General features: G+C 41.9%; 1 protein-coding gene across 2 annotated transcripts in view; it reads left to right on the top strand.

Moving 5' to 3' along the window:
• The first annotated feature begins 410 nt into the window (after positions 1–410).
• LOC147200769 (potassium voltage-gated channel subfamily KQT member 5-like) overlaps positions 411–23,960 on the top strand; it is a 141,533-nt gene continuing 117,983 nt past the window's right edge. For both annotated transcript variants that reach the window (XM_086120265.1, XM_086120264.1), the window contains exon 1: positions 411–803. In XM_086120265.1, the coding sequence (XP_085976391.1) occupies positions 460–803 (344 nt within the window). In that variant the 5' untranslated portion in view covers positions 411–459. The remainder of the gene's footprint in view (positions 804–23,960) is intronic.

Below are 23,960 nucleotides of genomic sequence, written 5' to 3'. Positions count from 1 at the left end.
GCACGTTTGAAGCTCCTGTCTTGAAGTTAAGACCCCCCCCCCCCCCCCCCCCCCACCTGATAAGATTAAACTGCGGCGCGTTAATTCGGGTGTGCCTGGACGCGCATCTTCCAATCAGATACGAGCGCACAGAAAATTGGAGCGAGCACAAAATCCACACCAAAGTCCCTTCCTTGATGAGAGTTAACGCATACGCACTGTGAGGATGTGAGTGGTGATTTTATGACTTTGGTCAGGCTCGGCAATATGCGCGTCGGTGGCGGCGCCCTGCTGCGGAGTGGTTGAACTTGCTCGAGGAAACAGAGGAGGGCGGTCATCAAAGCGTGACGGCAAACGCGATTTTGTCGCCCTGTCGACTGTTTCATTCCCGGCTGTGCGTCGGACGCGAAGTCTGTGTTGCGCCCCCCCCCCCACCCGAACAACACCTTCGCGCATTTTGAAGTCCGCTTCGGTGATGCCATGCCACGGAAACACAGCGGAGATGAAGGCGCCACCGGGCTCTGGATGAGGACCTCGCCGGGCCACCACCACGCCGAAGGCTACGGCATGAAAGATGTCGAATCCGGGCGGAAGATGGTGAACAGCGCGGGAGACGGCTTGCTCTCGGCCTGCAACGCCGTCGGCGCCGCCGGTTCCGACAGCTTGCGAGGGAAGCAAGGAGCCCGGCTCAGCTTGCTCGGCAAGCCGCTCATATACAGCGCGCAAAGCGGGCGCAGGAATGTGCGCTACCGGCGGCTCCAAAACTACCTGTACAACGTGCTGGAGAGACCGAGAACCTGGGCCTTCATCTACCATGCATTTGTGTAAGTTTCTCTTCTTCTTTTATGCGCACCTGTAGATGCTGCTTCTACTGCGCTGCATGGGCAACATCGCACCAACATCGCGCCCTCGCAACCAATGCAAGCCGTCTGCTGTATTTTCTTCCTTCCTCTAAATGAGTGACGTTCTAATTCAGTTGCATTTGATGCATACCTCATTTCGAAAAATGGCAAACTTTTTCAAGTCGTAATGAAGTGTTGACGGGTGGGGTCATGCATAGTGTAGAAGAACCATCACTGTTGGAGTGCCTTCTGTCTTTCTTAACTTCGCAGTTCCCGTGAATGAGCGAAACTGATGGTCGGAGCGACGCGACTGTTAAGAGGAAGGAAGTTGTCACACGCGGCGGGTGAAGCTCCATTGCGAGCGCGTGTGTGTGAGCGTGTGTGTGTGTGTGTGTGTGTGTGTGAGAGAGAAAGAGAGAGAGAGAGAGCGTGTGTGTGTGTGTGTGCGCGCGCGTCGAGAGATTGAGGTCTGGGTCTACGCACAACACGTGTGAGGCGAATAAGACATGAGGCGTACTTGTACACTGTACAGAATATACTGAACAAAGGCAACCGCATTTGGGTGGCCGAACTGGCTTTTATAGATTCTTACACTTGCTGCGTCTTCACATGGTACATCGCTGAATAATTTAATAATAATTAATACGTTTTCACAAGCAACTTTATGGGTGTTTAAGACAAGATGGTAGTGCAGTGGTGAGAAATAACGACCACTTTTGACTTTACAGATGTTTGAAGTATCTGTATTTGAGTATTTTTTGAGTTTTTTTTTTTGCTTTCACTCCTTACACTTATCTTTACTTTTACTCCTTATCTTGTCAAAATAGGATTATTTTAAAAACCATACCATACCATCCATTTTCCGAACCGCTTAATCCTCACTAGGGTCGCGGGGGATGCTGGAGGCTATCCCAGCTGTCTTCGGGCAGTAGGCGGGGGACACCCTGAATCGGTTGCCAGCCAATCGCAGGGCACACAGAGACAAACAACCATCCACGCTCACATTCACACCTAGGGACAATTCTAGAGAGTTCAATCAGCCTGCCATGCATGTTTTTTTTGGAAGTCGACGTGCTAACCACTGGACTAACCACTGGACTACCGGGCCGCCCACCATACCATACCATTTTATTGATATATAGCACATTTAAAACAATCCCGTTGAACCAAAGTTCTTTCGGTGGTGTAAGTCAAAAAGGACAGGAAAAGAAAACTCCAAATCATACATTGAAACCGCACTTGTTTACAGACGTAAAAGAGAGCATTAACAACAACTGCGGTTGAGATCTTCGTTCTGAAGAGAAAAGAAATAAAACCACAGACAGCAGCAACGGAAAGCATTCACGGCAATGATGCAACTGCAGCAGATGGGCAGTAGTAAAATATTCACTTTCTTCAATGGGTTGATGTTTATTTTGCACCAAAATGATTGGTGACTTATGCACCTTGTGTTTATGCCACCCTATCACTGGGTGGTAACGTTCAACAATTCTGACTCAACAAACACAAGTGTATTTCTTTCAATGTTTTCATTGACAATTTCTTTTTCTGAAGTTCACTGCCATAGCGATGCTTTGGTGACAAGTGTGATAGCATAAACGTTGAGCCAGCCCTAAATCGTCCTTAAGAACATCTGTTCATGTTGGTGATATAACTTCAGAAAGGAAGGAAAGTATTTAGTGGTCCATTTTTTTGTTGTGCAAAGTATTCAACGCGAGTATTGTACATCATTGAGAATAGACTGTGAATTCTTGTTGGTTTTTCTACTTCAGTATTGTTTGGAGTTTACTTTGAAGTCAAGAAGTTAAGTCAGTTCTACTTTTACCAATCTGTACTCCTACACTATAAAAACACAACTTGTATTTTGGGGGGTGCGTGGCTAAAACAGCAATTTAATTTGGAACAACTTCATTATTATTGTTATTATTATTATTTTACATTTATGGCAACAATGTCAAATTTATTAAACTTTGGAACTCCATGTGTAGTGATACCTCAAACTAGTTGGGAATAAAAGGATGCAGCAAAAAAAAGAAATAATTAACATTTGTGCACCCCCCCCCCCCAAAGTGTCCTCCTTTGGGATCGTACAGAGTACCTCGTGACATGGAAAAAAAATTGAAATATGTTTCTCATTAGAAGGAGAATGACAAAGTTTCTCGTTCGAATGAGAAAAAGTTTTCCCATTTCGATGAGAAAGTTTGTCGTCCTGATGAGAAACGTCTTTACCTGCGAGCGCTACACATGATAAGCCGGCCACTGTAGTAACCGCTGTCCCCGAAAGGGTTAATGTCCAGTATTTTAACTCACTGCTTAGTTGTCTGCCTTTTGGTTGATGGTACAAAGGGAGTGACACAGACCGAACAAGCAGAGGACTAGAAATACTGTATTAGTATTCGGTTTATTGTTTAGGGTCGCAGGGCAGACAGAGATGTACAGCCATCCGCGCTCACACTCACACCGTGGGACAATTTAGAGTATTCCATTAACATGCCATGCATGTTTTTGGAATGTGGGAGGAAACCGGAGAACCCGGAGAAAACCCACGCAGGCCCGGGAGAACATACAAACTCCATGCAGGAGAGCCGGAGCCGAAATCAAACCCTGCACCTTTGCACTGTAAGGCCGATGTGCTAACCAGTCGTCCACCGGGCCACCCTCCATCATTTATTGCCTGCTTAATTCCACTCATAAGTGGAAGAGAAGAAAAGGGTGAGACTGGCTTTCAAAAAAAGTGGTACGCAATTTTGTACTTATAGTTGGCTGGTTTATTGCAGACAAATGCATACCGTCAATGGGTAGGTTGAGGAGCTGCTGTATCAAAAGATGTCCTCCTCCGGCTATTAGGGTTACATGTAGATCTTTGACACTAACAATCCATTTCTGTTCATCATTTAAAGAGCATTTTTCAGATTTGGTTTACTTGCAGACTTCCTTGCAGAAAAGGAAGGTTTTTTTTGTTTTGTTTTTTTGATTGACTTCTAATATTCCCTCAAGTACCAAAGTGCATGGAAGTTACTTCGTTCGCTAAGTTTGTATTCTTTGGGTATCCATAGCACAAAGATGGTGGTGACACATAGCAGCAGCCTCCTGTAAGGGGAGGTGTACCCTTTATAATTAACGATTACTTCACCTACAGTTACATAAAAAATTACTTTCATGTGATAGATCCTGGGCGGCCTGATGGTTCAGTGGTTAGCGCGTGGACCTCAGTGCAGAGGTCGTGGGTTCGATCCCGGCTCCGGCCTTCCTGTGTGGAGTTTGCATGTTCTCCACGGGCCTGCGTGGGTTTTCTCTGGGTACTCCGGTTTCCTCCCACATACCAAAAAGCATGCATGGCCTATCTTTACACTCCAGATTGTTTCAAGGTGTGGATGTGAGCGCGGATGGTTCATTCGTCTCTGTGTGCCCTGGGATTGGCTGGCAACCGGTTCAGGGTGTCCCCCGCCTACTGCCCGAAGACAGCTGGGATATGCTCCAGCACCCCTTGTGAGGATAGGCGGATTGGAAAATGGATGGATCGAAAATGGATGTGATAGATCATATTTTTTTGCATATTATTGAAATTACCGGTAAAAGTGGGCTTTTGACATAATGAACAGTGAAAAATCAACAAATCTTAACACACTGTCACCTTAAACACTAAATATTTAATACTGTTAAAAGATTTGTTCTTGACAAAGCAATTGTATCCACAATAGTTCCCTTGTAATTCACTTAAATTACAAATAGCCCATTAGAAAAAAACTCATTTAGCATGAACCTCCCCTATAAGGAAATGGTTCTCCAAGGAAATGGTTATTATCCTGATTGCAACAGATCAGAAAGTTTTAGTAAACAAATTAACATTTCTTTGAAAAATGTAATGAAGAAAAATGTAAATTTCTACCCCCGAGCTTCATTGAAAATGCAGACCACCTTTCTTCGATTTCATTGTCAGCCTGACCTGTGTCCGTCATGGACCGCAATGCGGTCCATGTCCTAAACCTTTAGTACACCGCATGTCCTAAAGGTGTGACGACAATCAGAATGTAGACAGGCTACGGGCTGTTTTAATCTAAAAGACCCGTGTTGGAATCTAATTTATGGTATGGCGTTAAGGACACATCCTCGCTTCTCCCAGCGTGGCACAGAATTGACTTGATTTGACTTTTTATTAGATCTCCCGTAGGAGAAACTTGGTCCCCCAAATTGGTAAACAGGGCCAGTGAGCCTTGCGCCTGTCGGAAAATCAGGATATGCCAGCATTTTAGCATATACAGCGACCCCTCGCTATTTCGTGGCTCGTTTATCACGGCTTCAGTGCATCACAGATTTTTTCAAACATATTCATTTTTTTTTTTTTTAAGTCCGCAAAAAGTCCGCAAAAGGTCCGCGAGAAGCAGCGAAAGTCAGCAAAACAACAGCGAGTCACATAGAGCAACATATACAGTACTACATGTATATGTTTACTGTATTTTGTTATTCATAAACTAACCTAACTTATACATGTTTAAATCTATTAGTATACAGCATTAAGTCATGTTAATTACTTCAAAATTTACTTCTACATGCATGTATACCATTAAATTTGGCCTTATAAATATTATGTACACTACTTCGCAGATTTTCATTGCTCGCGGGTGGTTTTGGTCCCCATTAACCGCGATAAACGAGGGATTACTGTACCGTCAATGAAAACAGAAACCTTTTTGTGCCATTGAGATTCATTGAAAAGTCCAGAGGATGTAGTCCTCCCTTTCGGCCACAGTCAGCTGGGAAAGATTTCAGCTGACTCCTCGACAGGGTAAATGCTACAGAAAAACGGCTGGATAGAGGGAAGGAGGAAATTGAACCCTTTCAGGGACAGCGGTTACTTGCTTTCATGTTATCAGGTTACAGGGTGCATGAAAGGGTTAAAACTGTTCCCTTTGCCATTGCTGACATCGAAGTAGCCCAAGGATTAACAATTACATTTTATCAAACTTTACAGTACATTCTCTTTCCGTTATCTTGCAAGAAACAGCTCATGTTTAATGGGCCTGTCTCATTCAAGTAGGACAGCCGCATCTCCTGCGGGGCCAATAGTGTGTTACCATGATGACTGGGCGCGGAGCCGGAGCTTTGCTATAAGTGAGACTTTGCTTGGTGGGCGGCTCTTCTCATCTCGCTGGCGAATGTGCACTGCAGTCAATTCTCCTTGCAGAGGTACAGCCCAGAGTGGGGATAGAAGTGAGCACCCGCTGTTGTCAGAGTTTCAGCATTTTACACAGCGCTAAATACATGTGTGTTGATCTTACAATTATCACCAAACAATTAAAAAAAAAAAGGTACATTTTCAGCAATGTCTCCAAACTGCACACTTAACCAGCCTTTCTAATATATTTTCATGCAGAAGTCCTCAAATGCATATCCCAATGGGTTGCAAAAAGCCACAGTCCGCATGCAAACCAAGTGTAAGATTAAAAAAATAATGTCCTTTTTAACCCCAACAATAAAAACTTGCAAAATAAAATGGCATTTCTATTTTGACATCAGTTCAACCTGAAAAAGGGTTTATAGTCATATGTTCTATGCAGTGACACTAGTGTAAACACGCCAAGGCAAGGCAGCTTTAATTACGGTATACTGTATAGCACATTTCATACCCAAGGGAACCCTGCTAAATAGTTAAAATGAGACAAGACATGACCTCAGTCACGAATGCAAAACCACTCGATTTGGTCCTTGATTTTCTTGAAATCAAGCTCTGGTGCAATATTTACGATGGTCACCAGCATTTACAAACATGACACAAAATTACAAGTACGTCACACCTTTAAGCGATATTCCGCTCAGAATGCACACTCACTAAAGAGGCTGGATGTGGGAGGCAATTATTTCTCGAGTTTTTAAAAATGCTTCAATAAAGAAAGGCCATGGCCAACCTACAGGTGTATATGCATAAATATGCAATTATGTGTAATTGTTTTTTGAACTGTTTTTTATTTAACAAACAATGTACCAATGTACATGTTCTTTCTACATAAACAATATTTACATCCAATATCTGCCCATGTGATTTTTATTTGACCCTGAGCAAACAGTAATGGGCTAAATAGGCTTCTTGATATCATAAAATCAACAGACCTTCAGTAATGCAGAGTTGTCTTATGAAGTGACAACCCATGCAAATGGGCTGCAGTCTGAACGGATGCAGAACAGTGTGAGCGTCACCCAACAGGTGACAGGAGAATGGTACCGACATCAGGCCAAAGCCTTACCGGCCTCAGTGTTAAGTGAGGACAAAGTCAGTGCAGCTATCGCTACACACGTGCATTTTTCAGTCAATATTTTTCTCACTGGAGTGAACAAAAATATATCACAAATATTTAAATCTGGAAGATATGATAGCAAAATGATAGCGTAAATAATTCAATCATAGAATACGCATTCCTCATGGAAGTTTGGTAAAAAAAATCTCTGCTCATCTGTAAACTTCACCAGAAAACAATCTTTTTACAACTATAATACAATAACACTGTTTCTAAGATTGTGACCACGTTATCTTGGTACATGAGCGTAGACCAGCGAAGACAATTTTTGAGACGCTTTTATAAAGTATGTCAAGTTTGTTTGCTCTCAAAATTAGGGGTACTCATTATCTGGCCCAACAGCCGCCTATTTGTGGCCACCGAACTATTTTGAACTCCCTCACACACATGCGCACACACATACGCACGCACACACACACACACACACACACACACACACACACACACACACACACACACACACACACACACACACACACACACACACACACACTTACCTGTACTCCTTTTTGGAGGGTTGACACTTTTTTTTTAATGTCAGAGTAGTCCAGCTCATTTTTTATTCACATATCGACAAAAATGTAAATATCCCGTAACTGCTTCGAGTGCAATGTTACCTCATCCCATTTTCTGATCGACGAGGAATAAAGCATTTCTCTTTTATTTTTTTAATCATTCGGGATAGTGTTTCCTAACCATTTGTTGCCTACCAAATACGCGGCTTGCTAATGTTTCACCATTTTCGCACCGTGCCCACCTGCCGCTGTGCCGCTTGGAAGATGAGGCAGGATCAGCAGCATCTCCCTCCACTGAAAAGATGTGTCAGCATTTGGCTACAATTTGCTCTCACATTTTTTTCCCCACGCCCCATCTTATTTTTTTCGCCCCACAACATTTCCTTATCACCTGCCTTTGTTCTTCACGACATTCTCACCGTGCTACCTTGCTTTATTAGCAAGTTGTGAAGAGTGAAAGTGAGATGAGACTGAGCCAATCAAATCTCAGGCAAAATGAGGACGAATCGAAGGTGGTGTCTCATGACTTTCTTGACATTGTGCAGGCTACCCCATTCGTAGGATTTGTTGAACACTGGTTTACAATTTTAGTTAAATAAATAAATACGAATACAAAAAGAACATTTGGCCAGGTAGGCCAGGAATGCTTCCCAAGTGCCACCCCGCCCCTGCTTGAATAGCTTCTTTCATCCCTGTGGCAGTGAGCTTGAGTGGGCGTTTCCCAAGCCAGAGTTTGGTGGTTCGATCCCCCATCTGTTGCGACCATGTCGAAGTGTACTTGAGCAAGATACTGAACTAGTCGCTCCTCATGCTGCGTCATCAGTAGGCGAACGTTGTAACAGTGTAATGCGCTTTGAGTACTCAAAGTAGAAAAGCACTCTGTAAGTGACAGGCCAATTCCCAATTCCCATTCTGCACTTTAGTGCATCTGCATTGAATGTTGAATGTATAATTTACCATGCTGACATGATAATTGTTGCGGCTGAAAACAACATTTCCACAAGCATCACAGTTTAGTTGAGCTGGAACATAAAATCCTGATTCCAGCTTGTGTTTTATGCTCACCCAATGCCCATCAGGACAAGGAATAAACTATTTTGTTCACAAATCGCCAGGCAGAACAAGTGCCATACCTGTCAACTCATACTGTTTAGCCATAGTTAATACGGATTTTGTGGTGAATCTTACGTATATGGCCGTATCGCACAAATCATACGGATTCTGAACATTTCCGGGTTTTTTTTTCACCAACTCCAAATCATTTGGAGTTGGTGAAAAAAGTAACGCAGGAATACAACTCTGAACACAGTAATGCCACTAAGTAGAATGATGAATCGACATTAACCAGACATTGTATTATGGATATCTACAATAAATATCATTGAAATTTTCGTGGGTTTTTTTCTGCCGTTATTTTGACATATAAAATGCTTTGGTATGTAATAAGGATTTTTTGCTCTTTATAAGGATTTTTTTGGTGGTTTATACAGGTTGGCGCTCCAAAAAGTTGACAGGTATGAAGTGCTATGGTACAAAGTGTGCCAAAAAAAGTGGTGCACCTTTTTAAATTATGCAAAGGGTACAGCTTGGCGTAAAGGTCATGAATAATCAACATGTTTGGGCCCTTTTCTACGGTTTCAATCAGTGACTGCTGGCAAACCTTTTCCGGAGGGGCTTGAACAAATAAATGAATAAATGAATGAATGAATGAATGAATAAACAGAATTAACATTATCATTCTATTTTCATATTACTAATATTGTTATCAGTTATTTCATATCATGTCCAACAAGAGGAAAGAACTGCACCTCCTGTCTTCAGCTGTGTATGTTACAATGGAGCTCTTGTACATTTTAATTAGAAAACTTTTTTTTTTTGTTATTGATTATAATTTTGGGATAGGCTCCAACACACCGGCAAACCTCATGGAAAAAAAAAGCAGGACAGAAAATGGATGGATGAGTGATTGGATGATTGTTTTAATCATTGTCTTATGATATTTATGTATGGCAGTAACAGTGCGTTTTTTGTTAACTGGGAAGAAGAATAAAGTTATGCGAAATAAAGACATGCGAATTACGAAAGGCATTTGACTGTTTTTTAAAAAAACAAAAACAAATGTTAACACAGTGTTATTCCAGCGGCACAAGGGGGTCAGTCTCACGCTTGCAAAATCACTACCAGTGTTTACTCATGCCATGGATTCTACCGCTCGCTTTTTGTTGTCTTTGTGTCAGAGCAGAATTACCTATGCACTGTCGCCGATTCACAAAGGGTCTTGAAAGTTGCGCACAGCCATTTTAGCATTTTCTGGACGATTTGTGCATCTGTGTGTAGCATGTGTAAATGGTATCGATCCATGCGCACCAAATCCAGCAGACACTTAAACAGTTTCTTCCCTCCAGCCATTAACTCCCTAAACAGTCACTGACGTATACTCCACCGCACCAGACACTTCAAAGCGCTCAAGGACATCTGCACAATTGCACACTTCTTGTCCTACAAATACTGCTACTGGCCACTTTAAAATGGTTCAATTATTTTCTGCACCAACTGCACAACTGTTATAGTATTGTATTCTACCACTGATCACTTTAGCTCTGCTTGATACTTTGCATATTGTCTCACAGTTTTCACTGGGTGGTACCACCGCACTACGGTTCACTTACATTACGAAATGTCCTTCCATACTTATTTTTCCATACTTATTTGTCATGTCCTTGTTTATGATGATACTAATGCAGCGTGTTATACCGGAGACAAATTCTTCGTGTGTTCTACATACTTGGCCAATAAAGATGATTCTGATTCTGATTCTGGCAAGGATTGGGGTGGGGGGGGGGGGCACTCCCAACAACACATTATGCACACAACACAAAACCACCTGATTTTTAATTGCTTGTGTACAAATAGGTGGGGACCTGGAGTAACAGCCTACCTGTCAAGTGTGAAATTACAAAGAGGTTTACATACTTGTGAGGTTGGCTGTGTGAAAATTTGCCCCCTTTCAACAACGGCCGGAGTCTGGCCATAGGACTACATAGACACATGTAAAATCCAAAATATCAACATCAGTAACTGTAGATCTTCACAAGAATAGAATTAACTCCGTGTAATGTGGCATCTTGGTGATGAAGTACTGCCTCCACAAATGAAAATAGCAAACTGTGCTTTCATGTCATTTTTATCGGGGCCGGGGCCCACTTTTCTCTTCACACTCTGGGCTGCTTGAGAACAAATACCCTCTCATCTCATTGCAGCACCCGAGCTCCATCCTGGTTGTCAGGGTAACGAAAACCATGCTCAACATTTTCTGGTGGAGCAGGTTGAGCAGTGGCTCATTTCATGCGATAGGACAGCCCCTCAGAAAAAAAGGCTAGTTTCAGTGAGACTAGAAAAATATTGTGACTAGTTCATTTCTTAATTCTACAGTATCTTGTAAATTTCGTTTTGGAACCAGATTGTTCTCTCTTCTCACACTCGCGCTATGACGTTCATCTTCTTATGAGTCTAAAAAAAAGACATCTTAAATCTACTCTCTTCTCATGGTCATTATTTACATTGCACCGATAATGATAACCTGTCATCTGATCACATGATAAGCTGTCCACTGTGGTAACCGCTGTCACTGAAAGGTTAATGTTCAAACTATTTATTCTTCCATCCTAGCATTTTCTAATCCGAATATCCTCACGAGGGTCGCGGGCGTGCTGGAGCCTATCCCAGCCATCTTCGGGCAGTAGGCGGGGGACACCCTGAACCGGTGTCCAGCCAATCGCAGGGCACACAGAGACGAACGACCATCTGCGCTCACACTCACACCTAGGGACAATTTAGAGTGTTCCATTCACCTGCCATGCATGTTTTGGGAATGTGGGAGAAAAACCCATGCAGACACGGGGAGAACATGCAAACTCCACACAAGAAGGCCCGCGCTGGAAGTGAACGCTGCACTTTTGCACTGTTAGGCCGACGTGCTCACCAGTCGTCCACCGTCCCACCAAACAACCATTCATTCTTGCATTTATTGATTGATTTGTTTTCTGTTTCGTGTGTTCAAACATTGACTGTAAATGACTGTGATGAATTTGTAAGAGACCTCAGGAAGACTAGTTCATGTTCCCATATTTTAGGAGAAGGGCATACAGTTTATACTTATGAGTGGACTTAATATGACTTATTTCACGCGAGCGCGCACACACACACACACACACACCTACACACACACATTCTAATCCAAATTCTGCATACAGTGTGTGCATTTGACTTCAAAAACGTATAAAGAGCAACCTCACGTATTTGCTGTTCCGTTTTTCCACACCGGTACCTCAGACATGAATATATGAATTCCTTATGTGTGAAGGCAGCAGAACTGAGCCGCTCTTTGTGCTGAGTTGAGTTGTGACTTGGGACCCGGCGTGCCCACAATCCCACTCATACAGACACACTTATACGCGCGCACAGTAGTACCATTCATCGCACCTCTGGATTAACAAACTCTTATCCTTGAAAGTATGTTCAGGGGCAGAAAAGTGTGAGAGGGAAACAAATACAGTGTTCCTTCACCATACAGTACAGGCAGACTGAACAATTTGGGAGCAGGGAGGGCTAATGTGAACATGCTGCTCTCAAATTTGAATCTCATGCCATTGGTTATGGTAGTTTTAATCCCCAAATGGAAATTCAATGCATATTTCTGCAGTTATTCTTACTGTTTAGGGTTAAGGAACACCCTATATGCTATGCTGTGTAAATTGAGCCGTTTGTGGTCAATAACCTGATTGAGGTTTTCGTAGAAAGCCCCTCGGCGTTGAAACCGAGTGAAGCCAAAGCCAGAAAGAATTTGCACAAAGTAAGCCCACTTCAAAGAGGTCAGACTTTAACTTCCCATTCTTGGTTTTGTGTCCTCGATTAGCAGTGGTTAACTTACAGTATATTCACACTTGTGTGACAAGTAAGAATGTTCCAAAAAAAAAAAAGTTTGCCGCATCTGTGCGTGGTTGCGCCGCCCATTAGAGTTCATGATGGACTGAGATAAAATAAGGCATTTTTCAGCGCTTCCGATTTGAACCGCAAACTGAATGACCGCAAGGATGAACACTGACACAGAACGCCCACTCTCAATTTCAACCTTGAAGGATATTTGAATGGCAACACATTATCTTGAATCTTGCGTATTGCTAGAAAGCAATATCAGAATGATATGGCCCGAAAAACAAACGATTCACCACTGATGGGATTCAAACTTGCAGACTCCAAGCAACACGAGTTGCACGTCCCATTTAACCCTTTGAGGGACAGCGCTTACTACAGTGGACAGCGTATCATGTGATCAGGTTCCAGGGTGCAGGAAAGGGTTTCAATGCTGCAGAAATGGACATTTCAACTGAAAAACATACGGCATCCTTGCTTTTGTACTTACTGAACACTTGAGACAACGATGCAAATGCCCCCCAAAAAAACGCATGTCGAAAATGAAAATGAGTCACTTGAACCATGAATTGCAAATTGTTTTCCCTCTTACAAATAGCCATTGATATTTAAATGATCTCAAAAATATTTTGCGGCATTTGCTGCGAGCTATGTGTTGTAAACACACTAAAACTATGATATCATTGTAGGTAAAACAAAAAATACAAACATACAGAGTACGGTCTACTCTTTGTGCCGAAAGTACTTTGAATGAACATTTATGACAAAAATAAACATTTTGTTGCCGGAACGCTTTGCCTTGCATTTGGAGACTGTTATCCACTGACGTAAACATTGCACAGTCTGAATGTATACAAATACTGTCTGAGAGAGAACAAAAACTGTCGGGCTTTCTCCCAAAAATAAATGAGTGGAAAGTAAGACAGAAGTGCAACTACTGTTATGCCACAGCAAAATGTTTTTTTTTTATTTTTTTACATGATGTGAGTAAATATAGGGTCGAGCAGAGCAGATCTGATTTGGTCAATGTGAGCAGTGAACAACGAACACTTCTCTTTGAGGACAGCATCAAATTAATGAACAGAAAATACAATTTTGGTGAGGTAAAGAGAAGCTAATCATAGAATAGATTGTGAAAGTCTGACAATGTTGCGTGTTTGTTGAAGCCGCAAAGGATTAAAGCTGGGCAAAAAAGTTGTGGCTTCTAATCAGAATGTAATGTTACCGGTAGATATCTTTTTGATTGACAGTAGTTGGATTCATCAACAAGGAAAAAGAAATGTTGTTGAATTTACTCAATTTTATTTAATCCAGATACATATTTAAATAGTTGTATCATCTATTTTACAAAACATCTGGTCCTAAATGATTTTATTGTGTGCAAGCACTTCACAAAATAAAATTGATACATTATTATAGAGATACATTTTTAAGTAGGAGAAAACCCACGCAGGCACAGGGAGAACATGCAAACTCCACACAGGAAGGCCGGAGCCAAAATCGAACCCTGCACCTCTGCACTGTGCGGCAGAACGCGAAGCAGTTCACCAAAATTAGCTCAGCCCAAGTTGAACGTAATTTTTAGTGTAGGGTGCTGGGAAAAAAAGGCCTATGAATTGGGCCTGCTCTAAAAGCGTGATATATTGTACAGTACAGTGTACAGTATCGCCAAAGTCATTACACATTCAACATGCACATACAAGTAAAATGTCTTATTCCAATTCACCCATTTGGCAATCGGGAGCTTGCGTGTTTCAAAAAGTACACACACATAAACACACACATACACACGCACACACACACACACACACACACACTGGGCTGAGTGGAAACCTCCATATGCCTTTTCTTTCCTCCTCCTTTTTAAAATGAAGGAGTGGGCATATTTGATTTCCCTTAAGTTCCTCGTCGCAGTTAGATAATAATAACGCTGAGTGAAGGCCCCTGCAACAGGGTGACTCTTAAGTTTCATGTTCTGATGAAACTGTCGTTTGTTGCTGCATGCCTTTTCAGAGGTCGCTATGCCACACGAGGTTCGAAGTGTGTCAGCTTTAGAGTGAGAAATATGAGTCCTAACCTCTTTTTTCCACTCATGCTTCTCTTTCACTGCACTCGCACTCATTTTACTGTCTCTCGTCCCTGAAGCTCAGTCCCACATCCCCTCCCCCTGTGTCGATGATATTTTTTGTTTGTCATTCACGAGGATGCATGTTAGCATGGATGCGATAAAAGGATTGTCACAATAAGTATTTGATAAAGTCATGTCAACTACAATTCGAATGTTCAACCTTTCTTCTTCCCGTTCCATCGACAATTACCAAAATAAACACATTTAAAACATGGAAAGCTCACGTATGAATTGGCAAAGAAGTGAATTTCACTTTGATTATAGTTAGTTTTAATTTGTTTCTAGTTTTTTGAATTTTATTTTATTTTTTTAAGCACCCTCATTTATCTTTTATTTTGTTAGAGAAAATGTTTTTGTGAACCAGAATCACCTTGGTGCATATGGGAGGGTCATGCCAGTCTCCCATATTTACTTCTGGGAATTTGGCTGCTGGCCATGGTAAGGGGAAGATTTTCATTTAAAAGGAGACTGAGGAAAGCAAAGAGATGATTGTTATACTGCAACATTCAGAGCTAAGGAACAGTACAGCTTAAGATAACATTGTCATATGGGTCTATTTTGTTTATTGCAATGCATGTACGATCAAAGTCCCAAATGTGTGTAAGTGACAAAACTGCAAGACTAATGAGCAGCCAACCCGCAATGATTTACGTCTAATTTTGGGTTGACATATTTTGAACCAGATGTACTGTAGTATTTTGTAGCACCTGGTTTTGTCAGTGGAGCAAGGGATATCATGAGCAATGGAAAAAAAAACCTATGCATTAGTCAGCTAACTGTAAAAAGCTCTATGTTCCCCAGATTTCAAAGAAAACAAATGACTGAATGTTTTTATGACAGACCTCCATTCCCATAGCATTGCTTTAGTCACACTCTCCTTGTCTTTGCAATTGAATAATAACAACAATAAAGGCATATTCATTAGCTGTTCAGGTGAGTCTCCTGTGACACACAGAATGAGGGTGCGGAGTTGCCATGGCGACCGATGCTGCCTTCCTGAGCTTGCTGAAAACAATAATTTGTGTCTTTATTGTTTGTATCAAACAGACAAAAAATGTCCATGCGTAGCCATGTCAACACCTCATTGTGGCAGCCAGGTCGGTGGATTTTATTGCTGTGCCACCAAGTTAATCATGAGTCATCAAGGTCATGCTGGACCACAACATGCATGCTATATCGAGGCATGCAGGATGTTGCTTTGTTGTCTTTGAGCCTCTGTTCTTTACCTGCCGGAATAACAAATTTAAAGGGACGATGCAACCAGTATTTATGGATTCTTTTTTTCTCAGGAAAATTAAATTGGCTTGCATTTTCAATCCTATCAATTTGCTTTGGAGCAATCAGTAAGTAATTAATTACTGTTGTAACGCCCCCTTTCTGCTCTCCGGTATGGACACGCCTCCCTCCCTTCTTCCCCCCATACCTTTGTGTAACATCATCAAAGGAACTGGACACAATTTGTACAATCTAAACCAATGAATGAACAATCCCCAAACTGTGCTTAATTTTCACCAAAATTTATAAGCGGATCTGTACTTTTGACCCACTCCAACCTCTAAAAATATCACAACCATAAGCCTCACAATAACCAGTCTTTGTAACAGAATGAGGAAATCAGCAAATGGGGTGCCTATATTTTTTGTATCAAGCAGGGTTGTATTTGCTAATAAAAATAATAAATGAGATTTATAAAGCACCCTAACAGATACCCAAGGATGCTTTTGCGTCAAAAAAAGGAAAGGCTGGCTTTAACTGTGAGAAGCCACGCCAGGGAATAAATGACACCTGGCAAATAAGACAACAACAGCATTAGGTTCGCGTTGTTCCTTCGACGACGTCATCAAGTTGACACCTTCTTTCCTTCAAGCCGAATATCATTTGTGTGTCATTTTGCAGCGGAAGCTTTACTGCTGACATCCATTTTAACCCTTTCATGCACCAATAATGATAACCTGTAACCTGATAACTTGATAGGCTGTCCACTATAGTAACCGCTGTCCCTGAAACAAAGAGCTATGAAATAAGTTCAATGTTTGCATCATCAAAGTGATCTTTTGAGGTAGAACACCCTGCTCTCATTACTAAGAGTGTCTAAGAGACATCATGTACAGAAGGTCTTTCTCAGCAGGCGCAAGGAAATGTATTTTCCTTAAATCTGACATAATACTTTTTAAACCTGTAGTCATTATTACATTCGTTCATTTGTACATTTTCAGGTCTTTTTTTTCTCGCTTGCATATGGAGCCATACCGTATTAACTTAGGTGTGACGACATGATGATTGTAACTGGTAAAAATGGGAGAAAGCCACTGACATTGCAGAATGTTGATAAGCCATTGTATCTTCAAACGGCTTCTAGTATGGTGCAGTCAAAATATCCATGGTGTAGTATTACCGCAGGACAGACAATCCTGGTTCAGAAATAGCTTCACCGTCCCTCATTCTAGTATGACGTAGGCTACACGCAGTTGTCATAATGAGAGTGGTGAGTGTACAAGGACATGCACCATCCACATTCACAGCCAAGTCAGGCATACGTCCTGGAGATTGGTCCTGGAGGGATGGGCTTGACTGGCTGCGCATCAGGGAGACTGCATCAGGCCGTGCCGCTGGTCCGTGCGCTTGGTCCAAGCATGTTCATACCGCTGTGTCGTGGGTGGAAGGCCAGAGGCCCTGACCTCCCTGTCTTACCCACAGGGGCAGGGCTGCAGCTGGATAGCCAGCGTGGCCATGGTACCGCTATGGTGTGCAATGTTCCTCCGCACTGATAAGATAACACAGAGAATGAAAAACTATTGGTTTGACATAATTATTTAGGAGAGTCAGTGTAAAGAACGAGAAATAAGAGATGAGACATGTCATTTTGAATCCTTAGTTTTTGTCAATTGTCAGTATCCTTCACATTAAATATTAGTATTGGGTGATAATGTCATAATGTCCTTGATATTTGATTCTAGTTCCTGTTCCATGTACAACTCCGATGACATTCAGTAGAGGCTGGACCGTCAGCAATGTCGAATGATCCTTAACATGTCTGTATGATGAGTTTTTAAAATAAATCATGACATGTGGGGTGATACATTTTCAGGTCAGGAGGACCTGAAAAACGACAGAGGATGCCAAACTTTGAGACGACATGGACTGGCTAGTGTTTGCAGAGGTCGGAGATGGACATGAACAATTAGGGTTGAAGGCTGTCTCCAAGTGCCCACTTCACACCGGGGATCTGTGATCACCCTGGCCAACTTTATCGTCAACCCTCGTGATGCACGTACTTAGCATGTCTCGACATTCAGCAATACAATACTAGCGCTGACTTTAAAGGAATGAGTGGAGTCGCCTCCACTGGCTAGGAAGTAAGTCGGCTGTGTTCACACTCACAACGACGCAAACACCCCTTTCTAACTGTGCCCCGTCTATGAAAAGTCAAGTCAAGTCAACTGTATTTATAGAGCACTTTCAAACAGCCATCACTGCATACAAAGTGCTGTACATGCAAAATAATGCAGAATAGGAGAATATTCCACTCATGCTCACAGGTGTTCTGCACTTTGCGCTAGATTTATGCTGCACATGAAAACAGTTCAAATATATTACAACACTGAAGAGCTCTTTTCCAAAAGTCAACATAATTAAAAAATTTTTTTAAAGTATTTGGTTATGTTCGAATTAACCCAGTTATTATTATTATTTTTTTTTTACAATTAACATGTCAAATTCGCATGTCTGAGTAAATAAATGTAATTTTTGTCTGAAAAAACAAAGTGGATGTATAGCGTTTTTGAAAAGAGCTTGTAATGTACATATATCACCACTGATTCCCTCTCCTCGTGCAAAATGGTTGCTTCGGGCAACCATCAGCCCGTGCAGGGGTGAGGCCTCACATAGCCCCTCTGTGCAGGAACATAAAAAGCTCAATGTGGGAACCTCTGTGAAGGGCAACCACATTCACCGCCGACGCAAATAGAAAACACAATGTGTTTTGTCTATGTGTTGCCAAGCCTTTATTCACCTGTTTAGGTACCGCATACAGTAACACGATTCAAAAGTAATGGATGATCACAAGTTTAGCAGTAACAAAGAAAATGTGTGTGTGTGTGTGAGGGGGGGGGGCTAATGTATTTTAATGAAAATCCTTGGCATAGTGGTATTTCCAGAGTTTTACATTGCATCTTTTTATGATGTCGATGTCATCTAATTGGTGAGGGTGAATACTGTGCACTGGAGCTTTATATTGTGGCAACCCATATATATAATATGAAGTCTGACTGGAAGCCGCGCCTTTTCCCCAGTGGCTTAAACAATGATGCACCTTTTCTACAGTCTTTTCCGCTCCCAAAATTCAAATTTTAGTTTACTGTTCATGAATTTTTATTTTTCTATTGGATTTTCAAATCAAATCCACACACATTGAATTAAGCCTTTATATTGGTATTCACATCTTCCCCGATCAAGGGGAGGCAATCACCCGAACGCAAGAGCGATGTTATACCTACTGTGTTGTGCGGTGAGGTTCGTGACTGGTGAGGCACTACTGCAATAGAAGATAGACTATATTTCAATTTTCACCTTCACTGAAACATCCGTTTCACATAAGGTCAAAATTGAATTTTTGAATCTTTGTTTTTAGAAATGATGTTTCTATCCAAAGCAAATTTAGTGAGAATGCGCAAAATGAAAATGGGACCTATGCCTGTTTCCTTTTGTTAACATTTTGCAAATATTAAGAGGATTCATTCATTGGAGGTGTACCATATACTCCGAAGCGCCTTATTGGCGGTAAATAGTGACTCATTATTTAAGACACAAAATAAATGCCCGATTATTCATATTTAAATTTTAGGCTCAGATTAAAAATGTGAAATGGAAAACCAGGCCATGATCTATCAAATGATCCATCAGCCATATTATATCGAAGACAAATGCGTATGCATCGTTTTTGGAATTGGCTTCATGTGTTGCACATAATACAGAAGAAATGCCTTTACTACTATTTAATCTTTCCGATAGCATAGATTTGAACTAATTCGTTCAAATATGTCTAGGTGAAATATGATCTGTGGACAAGTAGGCTTGGTGCAATTCACTTCCAACAGTACAGTGGTTTTCATTCATCTTTCAGCTATTTTGCGATGAAACTCAAAGAACTGTTTATATACCTTGTGTCAGGGGAGAAGGGGCTGGTCATTGTTCTTATTATGTACGGCCAATATCTACCTGTATGTCTCAGTCATACCGCAGGTTTGACAACAGGGAAAAGAGAAAATGTCTAGGATCACAACCAACATGATCTGGTTTCTTCCATTTGCAATGGTTGTCAGGTGAATGACACAAAAATGCATCCTATGAAGTCATTTTGTCGAGCAAGGTGTGAAATAAAAACAAGGTGTTCAAACAACCAAACAGCAGTGGAAGGGTTTCCTCCCTGGCTGTGCAATGACTAATATATAAACCTGATGACAATAATGCTTCAAACACGTTTGTCCTTGATATAACAGTGGATCTGATCCAGGCACAGGCAGTCCGATTCTGAGGTCCGCTGGTATGTGTGGTGGATGTCATTCATAAATATGACATCAGCGTGCATCAATCCTCTGAATGATTGTAGAAATCAATTCATTGAAGGCATTATTATTATTATCATTAAATAAATTTTGAAAAGCACCCCCCTAACTGTGGCACAACGAGGATGTGTGTGGGAAGGGGTTGTCACACAAGGATGCGCGATTGGTGGAGGAAGGCAGAGGGTGGAAGTTTGGAGACCCAAGTGCCCAATTCGCAGTGGCTGACATTACATCATCCCACAACGGCGCAAACGCCCATTTCTAACTGCACCCCTCAACAGAAATGCCAAATGGAAGAAACCCCCACCCAAACACACAGGTTAAGACAGCACTTTGAACTAGACTTGCACTGGGCTGCTGTAAAGCTTCTGTGACAATTTCCTCTTTGTTTTGGATTATTTTCATCACACAAACAGCAAAACATACTTGGAGAGTTAATTCTTACAAGGCTCACTGAGCGGATATCTCTTCAGATATGCTGTTATGACCTTTGAAGATTTCTTTTCTACAACCCGTGGCAAAATCCCCACACATAGATGTTAAATAAATGAGAAGCTACTCACAGCTTTGTTGTGGTTCAAAGGTCTGAATTCATCTGACACTTTTTAATTGTTGCAGTAATTTTCTTACGCAAGGCTCTTATTGGTTTGCTTGGTTAAATCCAGGAGGTAACTGGATAATATGGACTGGAATATCGCAGAGAGAACTCTAGTGCTCATGTTGAAATGCTGAAATATGAATGTCTTAACCATTGTTCAGCTTTGTTAGCACTTTGATATAGCTGACTTGTCAGAACATATTAGTGGAAGGTTAACAATTGAGGTCATCACAGGCAAAGTCCCCTGTCATCCAAATAGAGCATTACCAAAGAGATGGGGGTCATGAGATGGAAGTAAGAATAGATTGTCCACAATGCTGACAACGTTTTTTTTGGAATGTCTCCACTTTTATCAAGACTATTTTACTTTGAGTGTGTTGCCAGCTTTTTGTCGCAATGTGTTAGCAATGTGACATGAGAATGGATTCAAATAGCCGTGAAGGGCAAGATGAGGCTATGCAGCTAATGGATACATTAGTGGTGAATCACATCTGGCTAAAATGGGCGGCCCGGTGATCGACTGGTTAGCGCATCACAGTGCAGAGGTGCAGGGTTCGATTCCGGCGCCAGCCTTCCTGTGTGGAGTTTGCACGTTCTCCCCATACCTGCATGGGTTTTCTCCAGGTACTTCGTTTTCCTCCCACATTCCAGAAACATGCAGGGCAGTTTAATGGAACACTCTAAATTGTTCCTCGGTGTGATTGTGAGCGCGGATGGTTGTTCGTCTATGTGTGCTCGATGATTGGCTGGCAACCAGTTTGGGGTGACCCCCACCTACTTCCCAAAGGCACCTGGATAAGTTTCAGCATGCCCCGCGACCCTTGTGAGGATAAGCGGAGCAGAAAATGGATGCATTTATGGATGGATGTGGTTATAAATAGAAGTGTCAAAAGTATTCACGTTCATTCCTCAAGAACCCTTGAAATTAGGAGGGCCCACTGAAGGGCCCTCCATCATCTGCTAAAACAAATCGCTGATGCACGTCGTCAGCTGAGCACATGTGTGAACATGTTATACGTCTTTTAAAAGCTGAGTTTCTGGAGATTCGAATGGTACCCTACATGTTGCAATTGTCAAATTTGAACCGAAGCTTGGGGAGACTTAAACTTTGATCCTGTAGTGTTTTCAAGTACTAATCAACATTCTAAATCCATTTTCAAGGCAGATTTTGTGAAAAGAAATTAGACGAACATAAGAATCACCATTTTTTTTCTGTTTTCAAATATCCATAGTTCAGTGACAGGAGTACTCACACAGATTCTTACTGTAAGGGGGAAATATTCATCATGATAAAATGTTGAATATTTCAAAAAGACCAAAACTATGCTGATACTCCAAATGGTTCAAGAACAGCTACAAATTTACTTAGGGGGCAACCTTTCCATAGGCGTTTTTGGCAAAGTTGCCCTCGGTTTAGATGTAGTAGATGAAGTATCAATTCCAGCTTTTTACTCAAGTATAACAAAAATGGTTTCAAAAATACTTAAAAAGTATAAAAGTAAAAGTAATGCAAGGAAAAAAATATCGTGAAGCAGAAGTCAAGTCAAACATTTTCTTCATATGTTGTACATGCCCTGATAGTCTTAACAGTTTTCTGCTAAATCTTGCGGAATAATAATTAACCAGATAAATCCTCCCACACCAACATTTTTGACTTGACTAAAGTCTTGGGCCGCATCACAGGTGCAAAACATTTTTATAAAGGCCATAATGATTCTAATACTGTATTAGACCGTTTCAAAGAAGTCTACCGGTTTCAGATGCATGCCCATTCAATGTTATCACATTTAGTAGGCCTACAGGGCAAATACATTAAAGTTTGGAGAAAAAGTTAGAGAGGCCAGACTGAAATGGTTTGGACATGTACAGAGGAGGGACAGTGGATACATTGGTAGGAGAATGTTAGAGATGGAGCTACCAGGTAGGAGACAGAGAGGAAGGCCAAAGAGGAGATTCATGGATGCTGTGAGGGAAGACATGCAGGTAGTTGGAGTCAGAGTAGAGGATGCAGAGAACAGGGAAATATGGAAATTAATGACTCGCTGTGGCAACCCCTGAAAAGGGACAAGCTGAAAGGAGAAGAAGAAGAAGACAGGGCAAATACATTAATATGCAAAATGTACTACTGAGCATTACCGTGTGGTACGTGGAGTGGTAGATATAATGACTACCGATAGTTGCCTAAAGTATTACAGTGGTGCAATAAGTCCAACTTCAATGTCGTGTTATGACTAACCTTTATTGTTAGGTTAGTGTGCATCTTCCTCATCCACTTTCCATCCCAGATACAAGTGGTCAAAATGAGTTTTCTAGATAAGGTGAGAAGCTCGGTCATCCGGGAAGGCTCAGAGTCAAGCCGTTTCTCCTCCACGTCAAGCGGAGCCAGATGAAGTGGCTCGGGCATATGATTAGGATGCCTCCTGAACGCCTCCCTGGGACGACCCAGGACACGCAGGAGAGACTGTGTCACCCAGCTGGCCTGGGAACACCTCGGGATCCCCCTGTCACGTTTCGGGCAAGCCGAATAAAGTTGGGATCCCAGAAGTGTAGACACCAGACAAGGTCTCCGTAGCAAAAAGGGTTTAATATACAAAAATCGCACTGCCAAAGAAGTAACATAAAGTGCTGGTCAAAACAAGGACCAGAGGACACAAAAACGAATAACAAAAAGCGCTTGCACAAAAGGCAAGGGGGGAAAATAAGAACCGTGAAGGCAAACAAAAAACAACGTAGCAAATACACGCAAGCGAAAGCCAAATCACAAAATAAAAACCATACTTACAAAATACTTGGTACCGAGAGTTCAAAAGCGAAACACGACGAGGTCTATAGCAAAAGCAGTCTATGAGCAAGGAAGCAGCAAGGCAAAGGCAATACTCCGACAACAGGTGCACAGCCGAGGGGTCCTTAAATACAGAGTTTACTAATCATAGATTGGCAGCAGGTGTGCACCGAAGTCCGCTCATGCCACCTGCTGGCCAGAACCGTGACACCCCCGGGAAGAGCTAGAAGTGGCTGGGGAGAGGGAAGTCTGTTAAAAGGAGTCCCGGCCCGACCAGTCAGTGTCGGGTCATTGTTTCGGTTGCTGTCACTGCTTCTGTTGGTTAGT

This window comes from Hippocampus guttulatus, chromosome 9 (genome assembly GCF_054856545.1).
Source record: "Hippocampus guttulatus isolate MCC_2025c chromosome 9, RoL_Hgut_1.0, whole genome shotgun sequence".
NCBI lineage: Eukaryota > Metazoa > Chordata > Actinopteri > Syngnathiformes > Syngnathidae > Hippocampus > Hippocampus guttulatus.
The sequence above is the reverse complement of the archived record's forward strand: the minus strand, read 5'-3'. Positions and strand labels throughout refer to the sequence as shown.